This window comes from Xiphophorus couchianus, chromosome 3 (genome assembly GCF_001444195.1).
Source record: "Xiphophorus couchianus chromosome 3, X_couchianus-1.0, whole genome shotgun sequence".
NCBI classification, from domain to species: Eukaryota; Metazoa; Chordata; class Actinopteri; order Cyprinodontiformes; family Poeciliidae; genus Xiphophorus; species Xiphophorus couchianus.
The window spans coordinates 2,199,939-2,213,016 of NC_040230.1; the positions used below are offsets into that span (position 1 = coordinate 2,199,939).

At 39.4% G+C, this 13,078-nt stretch overlaps 1 protein-coding gene across 1 annotated transcript; it reads right to left on the bottom strand.

The window, feature by feature from the left end:
- Positions 1–43: 43 nt before the first annotated feature.
- rab11al (RAB11a, member RAS oncogene family, like) lies at positions 44–12,375 on the bottom strand. Its single transcript, XM_028011315.1, has 5 exons — positions 12,070–12,375; positions 7,879–8,074; positions 7,040–7,233; positions 5,604–5,684; positions 44–1,530 (listed from the first exon to the last, which is right to left on the bottom strand). Exons 1-5 carry the CDS (start codon positions 12,107–12,109, stop codon positions 1,391–1,393), a joined length of 651 nt encoding a protein of 216 aa, XP_027867116.1. The 5' UTR covers positions 12,110–12,375; the 3' UTR covers positions 44–1,390.
- Between the last annotated feature and the right edge of the window lie 703 nt (positions 12,376–13,078).

The following is a 13,078-nucleotide window of genomic DNA, read 5'->3' on the forward strand; positions in this document are numbered from 1 at the left end:
AATAATGAGCTGGTTGTTTTTAAAACTGGAGACACATAAAAGATGAGCTATAACAAATCTGATTTATTTATTTATACATGTGCAGTCCAAATATACATACAACAGAATAAAGGCTTAAAAATGTCGACCTACACCCAGTTTAAGACTCGTGTTGATGTGGAAATAAACACCCTGTGTGTCTAACCTTTGGATTAAATCAAGCCCCTCCCTCCCTCCTCTATTCCGCTATGAGACGCTAACAAACGCGGCCCTGGCTCCCGAACACAACCCCCACCGATCGGACAGGAAATAAAGACGAGTGAAAGTGAGGGCAGACCTCAGGGGGATCCCAGGAGGCAGAGTCCTCTTCCAGTTACATACAGCAGAGAGCAGAGCCAGAGAGCAGTAGGTGAGCAGGCAGCGGAGGATTTCATTTACAGTAAAACAAGCCATCACTGTACATCAGAGACCACAGGAGCAGGGCAGGGCTGAGTGGCCTCACTATCTCATCCCCTGAAACCCAATCCATCCATTCATTCATCCGTCCCAGCTAGCGGGCGGCTCGTCCGCGTTTCTAAACCACATCTTTCCCCCCATCGCCGCTGCGCCGCGAGGTTTTAAGGGGGAAAAGGTGAAACGGTCAGGATGGGAGCCGACATGCTCTGCAGTTAACCCATCCGGCAGCGGCGGCAGGCGCAGCCATCCCATCCCATTTAGAGTCAACGCTGTGCAGAGGCTGGCGGGAGCATGACTCATCTTCGGAGCACAAAGTGTGTGAAGAGTAGGAGAGGCGCCCAAACAAAGATCAAAAGCACTCAGAGCGAAGCTGCTCGTCACCGACAGGGAAGGATGGAGTCAAACTCTCCTGATTCCTTCATGGAAAGACTTGTTTTAAATGAAAGAAAACAATCAAACGAAGAGAAAATCCCTTTTTTCTGTGAAGCAGTTAGTGTGGGAAACCCTTTGGCCAAACAAGACAAGTGTTAATAAATATAAAGAACAACATAATTTTCTAAATATTCCAGAAAACAAAGGGAAAGAAGGGAGAGAAGGCTGCTTTTCAGTCTTCTGGGAGTGGATTGTTACAGCCCAGCATCCCAGGAGTGAGAAACGGAGAGGAAGCCTGTACAATCCGGCTTTTTAGGAGAGAAACTGCAGAAGAAGGAGGAGAAAAAAGGGCCTGATAGCATGTTCAGTTTCACATCAGAACCTGAATCCATGGTGATGAGGCAGCTTCTTATAAAATCCCAACCCTCCCACATCACATCCTGTCCATCCTTCATTTACTGCTCCCCCCCCTCGTATCTACACAAACCCAGTGGAAGCGTCCCTCTACCCGTCAGCGCCTCCGTCTGTCCGTCTGGCCGGCCGGCGCTGCGGTGAGACGAAGGCGGAGGTCAGCGGCGAGGTCTCAGTTGTTCTGGCAGCAGGCGCCCCTACTGGACGAGCTCTGGGTGGGTTCCACCGTGATGGGAACCACGTTGGAGGCCGGAGAGAAGTCCGAGTTGCCCTGGCCCGTCATCTGCCTCTGGGACACGATGTGGTAGATGGCTGCGGAGGACAGAGGGTGGTGAGAGACGGGACAGGCAGCGGGACATTTCGGGATCAGGACGGCGAAACTGAACAACAACGGTTGCTTCCAGACTCCTGGCAGCAGAGACGGATTCTTCCGTCCTGAACCGGCAACGCTCCGTCATGTGGAAGAATCCTCATTTAAACACGAAGCAGGCCATTAGATAAATGAATACATACAGGGTGACGCAAAAACAGAGAGACTTCTTTAACTTTTTCACCTTAACTTTGATGTAAGGCTGGACAATAAATCGGTACCAATACATATTTCTATAGGTATATTATCAAAATCAGTAGTCAATACATCTGATAGAATATGCTATATTTGGCCTTCCTAATGGAATGGCCAAAGTGATTTTTTCCAAAAGTGATTTTTTTTTTTTTTTTGCCTAAATCAATCTTTTGGCAAAAAAGAAGTGGCAATTTTTTTTGTTTTTGTTTTGTTGCCAAAATCGCATTTTCATAAAATGACGCAGGCCGTTATATTAGGAATAGCGGACAATAATCAATATACCTTTACCTTTTTTTTGGCTAAATCATCTTTTAGCAAAAAAGAAAAAAAAAAAAGGGGGCGGAGGGTGATTTTTGAATAATAAAAAAAAATTAATAAATAAATAAATCACTTCATTTTAGGAAGGTGATGATATAGAATATTCACTGAACTTTGAACCAGAACCGCGCAGCATTCTGGGAGATGTAGGAAAGCATTTGGCTGTAGAACCCGGAAAGTCAGGTTGGTGGCATCAACTAACTCTTTGGTTGCCTAGCAACGTACTCATTCTTTGGTTACCTAGCAACAACCTGCTGAGTAACTTGAGCAGCATCAGTTTGCCTCATAACTGCGTAAAAATAAAAAAAAACTGTGTGGAGTGAAAACTGTGGATAAAACTGGGAAGGTCACCAGTTTAGCAGCATCTCAGATATTTAAAACTAATCAATAATTACCGATAGACAATTATTGATGTCGATTGATATGAAATGCTTATATATACAAAAATCTCTGATGAAGACACTGAGCGCAACTTCCTTCTTCACCAAATGTAAACTAAAGTCAGATTTTAATGGATGTAGGATTTATCTTGCGCATTTGTTTTGGTTCCATTTACCCAGAATGCCCTCTGTTGTAGTCCACTTCCTGTTGCCGGTCCGTTTGCATTCAATCTCGCCTTTATTTAATCGTGACAAGAAGAAAACCCAAAGAAATCCATTTTAAAGATCGTCAGCAGTAATGTGGCGCTAATGTGAGAGGAAACCAAAATAACACCATGAAACAGGGTGGAGGCAGCATCATGCTGTGGGGAGGATTTTCTTTAAAAGTGATGTGAAAGCTGATCAGGTAAGATTCCAACAGGATGACCCCAACCTGAGCTGTGCTGGACGGTTTAGATCACAGTATTTTTATGTGTTTAGGTGGTCCAGTCAAAGTCCACGCCAAAATATAACTAAATCTCTGAAAGCAAATGGAAATGGATATTTTAACATTTTCTCCATCCAGACTAATTGAGCATGTATCATTTTTCTTCCTCTCAAAGTTGGTTAATTAATCTGGTATGTTGCGTTGGTTGTAAAACTAAACGCGGCAATGCAACAAACACGGATCTTCACCTGAAATCCTCCGGTGCCGGTTTCCGAGCTCAGAAGAACTAAAACACTCCCACCAATAGTCTGTCTGTGTCTCCCTGGCAGAACGCAACCACTGGGGCGTCTAATCGTCAAACTAAATGGAAAAGGCCCGAGCAGAATGATGCACACTAAGACATTCTGCTTAATTGCTGAAGAGACGCTGCCCTTTAATCTCGTTAAAAAACCAGCATCATTTAGACAGTAGTTAGTACAGTCTACACTCTTTTTCCCTTGCAAAAGTCCTAGCTGGCAGTTTTGCCTGTTTTCCTGTCTGAGGAGAAAGATTAATATATTTTGAAGGGCAAGTTTGTTTACAGAGACTTCATAATCCATTTTACTTGTTTTTGGTTTATTTATTTTGGATATTTAAAATGTCTTCCAGCTTCAGTGTTAAATGTTCTTTGGAAATGAGTTTATTTATCCTTGAGAGGATTCATGTGAACTTTCATTATTATGCCATTTCCATGCTACTGGTTAATAATAATTTCTTTTCCTGGGAATTATGAATCAATTCAAAATACTCAGAAGTTGATTTTAGTCTGCTTAATTTTTTTTTAAATTTTGTATTTGATATTTGTTTTCCTTAAGGAAAAAGCCAAATGGCTAAACTAGCCAAATACTGGTAATTTAAGCTACAGAATGTTTTGCACAAACCTGTTTTTTGTTTAAATATAAATTGATAAAATGTGATGAAGTACAAAACATTATAGAATTGTTTTAAATATTGGCGCTCGGATGATGTAGTTTATTTCACAAAACTACAACAAAAAACATTTTTCATATCACAAGAGTCACATGATCAACCACTGGATGTTGCCACTGGTGCAAACCATGAAGAAGAAGAAGACAGGAAGTAGTTGGAGGATGACGACGCGGCATGTTTTCTAATGATTTATAGTTTGAACAAACTTATTCACAAATGATTATAATTATTTTTCTTATCTAATGTAAATACCACAATTGCAAAATTGTCCTTTTTCAACATTAGTATAATATACACAAAGTTTTCCGCACATTGTAATAGAAACGGAGCTACCATCAGTCAACAATGGCCTCAAAACCATAATATCATTTATCGCAATCATTTCTGGGACAATGTATTGCCCAGCAAAATTTGTTATTTTGACAGGTAGGCCTGTTACCAAGTAACAAATCAATTCATGTCATGATAAATTAAAACAAACTCAATAATTTCCATTTTTTCTCTATCAAAAACTGGGTGATAAAGTCTTCATTCTGGTGCTTTGGTCTCAAACAGCCCTTTTTCTTAAAGACAATTTTGTTTACAGAGACTAAATAATTTATTTTATTTGTCGTTTCTGTTATTTTATTTATTTTTAATATTTGAAATGTTTTCCAGCTCCAGTATTAAATGTTCAGTTGAATTTAAATTTTATTGATCTTTGAGAATGTGTTCTTGCATTATTATTATTACCATTATATTACTTGAAAATGATGTCAAAACAATAACATTTATTTATGTTTATCGCAACAATTTCTGGGAAAATGTATCATCCAGAAAACCGTGTTATTGTGACAGGTCTAAACTTGGACAGGTTTATCCAGGTTTAGCGGGTTTGAATCTTTCTGCAGGGCTGTACAGATCAAACTAAGATATTTACATCATTTAGTTGAACTGAGATTCGTTTGTTGACTCAACAGCAATCTGAAATCATCTCCGACTCACTGCTGCATTCAGACACTTCTCCAAAGTTGTCCTGAAATAAAAGTCCGGTGTGAAGCGAGGAAACTGCGAGAAGCATGACTCATCGCAGCATGACAGTACGGACAATAAGCCACCAGGACGACCCTCTCTACATCGCTACATGAGCCTCTGCGCCTTACTGGCTTGCGAATGACTGCTTTTCCTGCCTTAATGAGCTAATTAGCAGCGCTAACTCGATGTTGGCTTGAAGTTTTTTTTGAGCGTTAGAAATAAGCGATATGTCTGTGGTGTGGCCTGAAGCGGAGTCACTGCTGGATCCAACATGGAGCTGAAGCAGCATACAAACAGCAGGTGCCACATGCAGACTGATTCAGGCTGGATTCCCCCTTCAGGCCACTCAGAGGTTATTATGAAGTCACCAGTGTGGCCTTGAAGCTCCTGAGGAGTCTGCTCAGAGAGGCTTACATCAGAAAACATGGACGGATCTTTATTTAGCCTCTGATTAGCTGCAGAAATTACTATTTTTTTTAAATTAAAAGGAAGATTCAGGAGGTTTTGCAACAGGATACACATAAAGGATGGAGGCCAAGACCCGATTCAGTGGAATTTGCTGCCATCTAGTGGCTAAAGTGAGAAACTACATAAATCCAACTGCTTAAGAAATGTTTCATCGTTCATGGAAAAGTTCTGGCGATTCCTTTAATGTTGAATGTTTTTTACTGTTAAAATTTGGTTAAATTTTAGAGCAGGAAGTGGAACTCACCTGTGAGAATTGTCTGAAAAGCCAACTCAACGTTGGAGGAGTCTAACGCAGACGTCTCCAGGAAAGACAAGCCGTTCTTCTCTGGAGAACACAAACACGGTACGTTACACACATATTAATATTCACTTTAAATTTCCACACAGATTCTGATCTGCTGTCTCCACAGGAAACCATTTTGTTCTCCTGAAAACACAACAAAGAGTTGTTGGAAGCAAGAGTGGCATGCAAAAACTTTGCTTTACTTTATGAACATGACATTTTTCTCACTGAATACATTCTAATAAAAAAGGCTGGATTTGTTTATATGTTTTAAATTCAGGCACAATTACTTCAATAATTCAATAAATGTTGAGGCTTTTTGCACATCCCTACTGGGCGTCTCAAACTTCTCACCAACTAAGTGATACGTTCTGTAACTGTTTGGGTTCATGTGATTTTTATTTTAGAAGCATAAGAGATTATTGGTTAATGTCATAATCCTTTTTAAATCCTTTTTTTTTTTAGATGAAATAATACCTGAACTTTGACCCTAAAATCCCAGAGAGAGAAGCAGGATGTTCAAAGCATCTCCTCTGTCATTTCAGGCAAGAATTGTATCCTCTACTCCAACATCTTCCTGACCAAACGGCCAGATAGAGATTTAAAGAGGAGCGGCAAAAGCAAATGAGGTGGATTAGCAGTGCTAGCCAACAACTGATGAGTCATCCAGGACGTGTGGCTGCCTGGATACTGAGCCGTTAGTATGCAGTCATCAGACTGTCACACGGCAGCAGTCTTCAGTCAGAGGCCTCTTCAGATTTGTTGCGAGGCTGACTGCTACTGGAGATCCTTCCTGCCCACAGCATCACCATCCAACAAAAGATCTACCGTGTTTCAACAACAAAATGCCAGTATAAAATATAATAATCAACTGCTTTGCATTGATGCTTCCAGGATTATTATGTAAACAAGACCTAAATTAGGTCAGTGGAATAAAGAAAAAACAAACATTTCTACAAACAGCCATGTTTGACTCAGAGACGGCTTCTTTTATCCTCAAGGATTCTCTTTATGCTGCTCTGAAGCAACAGGATTTGTGCCTTTAACGTTCTGGCATTCAGCTCTGCTGAGTCTTTTATCAGCAAAGAACCCAGACAAGCTAAAAAAGAACAGATTTATGCAAGTTACACCAATAATCTGGTAAAACATGTTTTACTTTGATGCTTTTGAAGTGAGAATAGTTTGATTCCTCAAAATAACTAAATATGACACAGACTGCTGCTATCAGGGAAGACGAGGCCCAAACAGAACCAGGTCAAAGTGTTGAACATCCATTATCCCCAGTATCAGTGACGGACCCTAATGAGCTGACAGAATAAAGTCTAATCGGGTTTTAATGAGCCTTTTATCAGGCTAAGCTAATGAGGAGCCAATAAAAGGTTGATGAGGCGACGAACCTGCGAAGCCTCTGGCCTCGTCGGTGGGCACCGCCCTCAGGTGGCGCAGGTCGCTCTTGTTGCCCACCAACATGATGACTATGTTGCTGTCTGCGTGGTCCTGCAGCTCCTTCAGCCAGCGCTCAGCGTTTTCGTACGTCAGGTGCTTGGCGATGTCGTAGACCAGGAGCGCTCCCACGGCGCCGCGGTAGTACCTGGGGTCAGAGGGTCACAAGCACTGTCACTTCCTGTCACGCCGCTTTGATTTCATGTTTACCTGTGATAATTCATGATGTTTATTCTGTATTATATTCTGACTTTCTGAGTTTTTTCTAGCAAATCTTTGACTTTTCAAACTCAGAAATGTCCTTGTTTTTTTCTAGAAACCTTTTGAGATCTTTTTGGATGGAAATGTATTCCTTTTTCTCTCGATATTAATCTCTAAATTCCTGAGGGGGGGGTTCCAGCAAATTTGCAACTTTTCAAACTCAGAAATGTCCATGTTTTTTTCTAAAAAAAATACTGATTAATATCAGAATTCTAGGAAATTTCTGGGATTTTTTTGGCAAATTTGAAGCTTCTCTATCTGAGAAATTTGAAAGTTATTTCTAGAAAATTAGAGACTAATTTCAAAATTTCTTAAGTATTTGACAAAAATGTACTCCATTTTTATCTACCTACAACTGCCCTGACATGCTGGTGTACTTTATGGGAACATCTTTCTTTTGGTGTTTCACACAAACACAATACAGAACCATCCGTCTTCTTACTTCCTGTTGCATGCAGTTCTGTGTCTATTTGCATGTCAGAGACAGGATGAAGTCTGCAGAAAGCAGAGCGGACTGGATGAGGGAACTCACGCAGAAGTGATGGCTCTGTAGCGCTCCTGTCCAGCCGTGTCCCAGATCTGGGCCTTGATGGTCTTCCCCTCCACCTGGATGCTGCGCGTGGCGAACTCCACCCCGATGGTGCTCTTGCTCTCCAGGTTGAACTCGTTGCGGGTGAAGCGGGACAGCAGGTTACTCTTTCCTACGCCTGAATCGCCGATCAGCACCACTGCAGGGAAAACAGAAGAGTTAACAGGCGATGTTCATTATTTATGATCCGCTTCATGGATGCTGCAGGTAAAAAAGCAAAACCACAAAACTAACAACCAGATTCAGAGGTAGAGAAACTCAGGAGGAAACTACTTTCCATAACAACAAGGATGAAACTGATCATGTGACCGTGTCTGGCAACCCTGGAAACAATAAAACAAAGTTATGAACGTTAAATTGTTGCTATTCTTTTGTATATTTAAGTGCTAATGAGGTGATTATTATGCTACAACATGATGGACTTTGAGAGGTAAAGCATAAATGGGGTCAGCGATAGGGAAAAATTAATTATACCTTTATGTTTTCTAAGAAAATTTATTAATTTATCACAGTTTAAAAATCAAAAATAGAACTGTTAAAGAAAAAGTACATTTAATCTTTTTAGAGTTGAATCCTTGGACTGAACATAACCCAGTTCTCACACAAATTTATTTAAATTAAAGATCAACAACTGCAGAAGAGCAAGAGCAGGAAAAAACAGAAGGTTTTATATAAATAATTGTCAACCTTTTCTAACGCTTCATGATCCAATATTGGTCTTATGTGCATCATGATTCACATGTTCCTGACAGACGGCAGGACATGTGTGACCTGAAAACATCTAAATATTTATTAAGGAATAATTCTGATAAATGATAAATTCTGAATTAATCACTAGAATTAAAACAACATTTAAAGTTTTAGACTCTACCAATGTACAGAGATGCAATGCAAAATTAAACATAATTATAAATCAAAATGACAGGTGAAAATATACTTACGCATAGAGCTAAAACAATATATAAATAATTTAATTTAGAAATAAAATGTCAATGAAATAATAAATTTATGCTTTTTCTAATTAGATGTTTGCGTCCGTTCTCCATGACATTACATTTTATAACAGTAATGATAATAGTAATGAAAATTTATACATCATCATCATCATCATCAAAATATCGCTGGCTGAGAAAGTCTCATTTTTAATCCATGAAGTCCTGATAATTTTATGTTAATTCAGTGTTTAAATTATGACAACTACTAAAAACTAATATTATTTATGAATGTTTTATTGCTTATTTTATTGGTTCATAAGGCTTGAATTGAAACAGATGCCATCTCAGAGTCTAAGTTTTTACTCTGAATCTGGATTGTGATAAATATAAAAACCACACAATAAAAAAATAATATCCATATTTCTTTATTTGAGCCTTGTGACTCAAAGATAGTGCTTTTAAATCTATGTATTTTAGCAGTTTAATAGATTTATAGCATGAATATATTTAATAAACATTCTGGGTTGAATTAAACTAATAATGAAAGTAAAATATTTACTAATATTGGAGTGAACAGGGATATTTTGTTGCCTGATTTGCCTGTAATAAACTATAGTACAGAGAAGGAAGAAACCAGAAGAGAATTAAAATGATAAAACAGATATGGAGAATCTTTAGCATATTGATAAATATTGTCCAATTAAATAATAAATCATGGAGCCAGTTTTGTTTCGTCTCCTCGTGTTGCTGTGAGGAGTCATTAAAAACACATCAACTCTGACTCACATCACAGAGAAGAAATGGAAAAACATTTTATTATTTTCCACCCATTGGTTTTTCTGATGATAATGAGACACAACCTCCGCTGTAGTGACCTCAGAGAGGTCATGACCCCTCCTTTAAGGACATCCCTCTCCTTCACTGTGACTGAATCCATCCTGGATATTTGACAGTAAAGTGAATCAGGCCAATGATTCCCCCAGAAAACCTGCTAAGCCCGGTGGTAGGGGGCGCTAGGGAGATTATCCAGCAACCTAAAGTGATTTTCAGTTAAAAAATGTTTAGATTTGACTGGAAATTTGAAAATATCACTAAGTAATTATGTTTTATTAGAAGACAATTAACAATACCTAAACACCAACTGCAAAGTCCTAAAAAAGACATAAAACATTTTTTAACTTCAGTTATTGCATCCAAATTAACAAGTCCAAAGTTGTTGATCCTTTATCTGTGACTTGTCACTTTATTTGCTTCAGTTGTCTGTGAGTAGGCCGGTAAAGACAGGAAGTGCTTAGGCAGATAATAAAAAAAGCTAATATAAATAAACTATGCTCAGCCTGGTGGGGGAAAGCAAAGCCTGGTGACCCACCAGGCTTATAATGCACTGAGGGAAATCCTGCAGGCAATATTAAAGACAGCTATTTCCACAGCAGTAAGGTGAGTCAGTGTGTCTGAGGACCCACCGCCCAGCAGTTGGGAAACAGGAAGTTGGTTTGGGAACGTTGAACCAACCGTCCGCCATGTTTCTGCTTCAGTCTGAGTGGAGCTGCTCGTTCATTACTGAGCAACTTTAGTTTAGTTTATGTGGGAGTCATATGATGACAGTAAAACCATCCTGTTCTGTTTCATCTCACACAAAGGACTGTGGGTGGAAGAGAAAAATCATTACACAACACGGTCCAATGCCACCAGACTGGTAGAGTCATAGCTCTGTTACACACCCTGCCACACACCTATTGTTGAGTTAGGTTTTTTAAGCTGAAAGACATGACAGGTCTTTGTCAGTTAATACAATCCTGCAGCCAGGCTGAATGAAAGCGAGTCTGTCTGCTCTCTGAGATTAATGGACCGTCTGAAATCCCCTGATAGCACAAAAATGGAAAGAAAGAAGGGTAGTCATTACATGTTCGATTTAAGAGCAGAAGTTTATATTCCCCAGCCTCTGAAAAGCAGTAAAAGAGGTTGAGGAGGACGGCTAAGGTCTGAGATGCCTTATTGACTCGGTAAGAGCTCACCCTGCTTGACTCACAAAAGGAGAACAAAGGGCAACAATGTGAGCGCTTTCTAGAATCAAGCAAAACTGTGAACCGCAGCCGTTTGCTTATCAGGATCCCTGCACCGCAGGGAGAGATCCAGATTAGTTTGGTCACATGAAATGAAAACCTGATTGAATAGCTTCTCTGCTCCGAGGTGCAGCGTCTCTGTGGACGCTACCCTGCATGCAGGTATTTCCAGTTTGACGACCTGCTCGAAATTTTGACAAAAGGCTGCAAGCGAATCACCTCCAAGTGGCTCTGAGGAGCTGTAACTGCTTCTACCATGCCTGCAACAATGGCGGCCCCTCCCCAGGTACTACACCCTCACATCAGGTGAGGCAACGACTCAGCAGATTAGGCTGAATTACCTGGTAGATTATTGCTTAAACATGAGAAATTAAAACCACCAGAAACAAAAAAATATTAATTTTTTTAGCTTTGATATTCTTTAAAGCCATTATTATACTATGAAATAGTGTGATAAATACAATAAACATTTAAAATAAAGTATTGGAATTCAAAGCATTCCTTTAATCATAACCTATTAAAATAAAATCAACGCTGTATTTTTGTATTAGTTTAAGTTTTAAAGGATTGCAATGCGGAGGTAAAAAGGTTATTGTAAAATAAATCCTAGAAAGCTAAAATTAGTAAATGTTTGGCAGCCCGGATGTGAGTTTATCTCATCAATCAATCAATCCATCCATCCAGGAATTCGGCAAAATCAAGCCAACAGGATGGTTCGTTTTTTTTTTTTTTTACTTTTTAAAATCAAATGGTACAACTTTTAAACTTTTACTACAAAACAAACTTGACCCTCTCTGTCAGAAGTTAGGGGTCATCTGACTGTGACCCCTCATTGACCAACACCGCTTCCCCAGGTGATTGCGTCATCGCCCTGGAAGATGATGAACTCTGAAGCAAATGATGCCTAAAGTGACACATTAGAGTCCTATAATCTGCCTTACATGACCCGTAAACCCACTGACTTTATTTAATGACGTAAACTGAAAAGAGTTGAGGCTTAAACAGGTGTCCCAGTCTCTACGGCTGGTTGTTAGGAGCTCCGGTTTACGACACCGACATCCCCGCGGTGGCATCAAATGACACAGGTGAAACTGACATGTAGCCAGCTAGCTAAAAGCGAAGAAACGACCACTCACCTTTAAAAAGGTAATCATATTCGTCCTCTTTGTGCGTCATAGTTTCTCTGCTTGAAGTCGAACAAACTTCGGGCGTATTTTAGTTACTTCGAAAACGACCGACAAAATCGTCCGTGACTTTAGCCCTGCCCCGTTCTCACTCACACTACAACGACGAAGAAGAATAACCGTCAGAGTACAAAAAAGTGAAGCGGCAGGTTTTAAATGTAATAAAATGACAATAACATCCAGAAGAGAAGAAACTTCAGGGCCGTCTTCCTCTCCTTCCTATACTTGCCATTACCGAGACTGCGACGTAACGTCAACACTAAACCCCGCCCCTCTCGCTCTCTTAGTGGTCAATGGGGATTTGACAGTTGTTACTTGCTTCGACGTGATTGGTCAGCTATGCTGTCGCTTGTGAGTCAGCTGCCAGTTGTTAGTTTGTATGACGTCGCGCAGCAACAGGTAAAGTATGGAAAGTAAAGTTATCATATAGTAATTAGAACTCCATTAAAAGAACGGAAATTAATATTTCGGTTGTTTAGCACTCCCTTGCTCCCGTCTATAATAAAAGTAATATTTCAAATGTCATTCTTGTTGTAACGAATGTTATGGCTAATTATTTCCTATCAAAAGTGAGTGGAGTGAGTGTACTCAGATGTTGGATTACTTAAATATAATTTTACTCAAACAGAAGTGGAGTTTAGTTGAAAAACCTACTCAAGTATGTGTAACAAAAGAATAAACCAATTAAAACCACTGAATAACTGTTTGATCATAATGTGCAATATTTCATACATTAAAGAGTGTGATAAAAGGTTAGTTAATAATATCGTTCCATACATTTCCGATTCTACGTTTTAAAATCATTATATCTTTGAAATCAATGTATAATGTGGTTAATATTACAACAGTACAAAGTATATAGGACCATACTGTTTACTCCATTCACTTCGAATTACACGTTGAAATAAAGATGTTACTCAGCTTATTTTAACTGCGTAAATATAACTGTCACCATTCGACA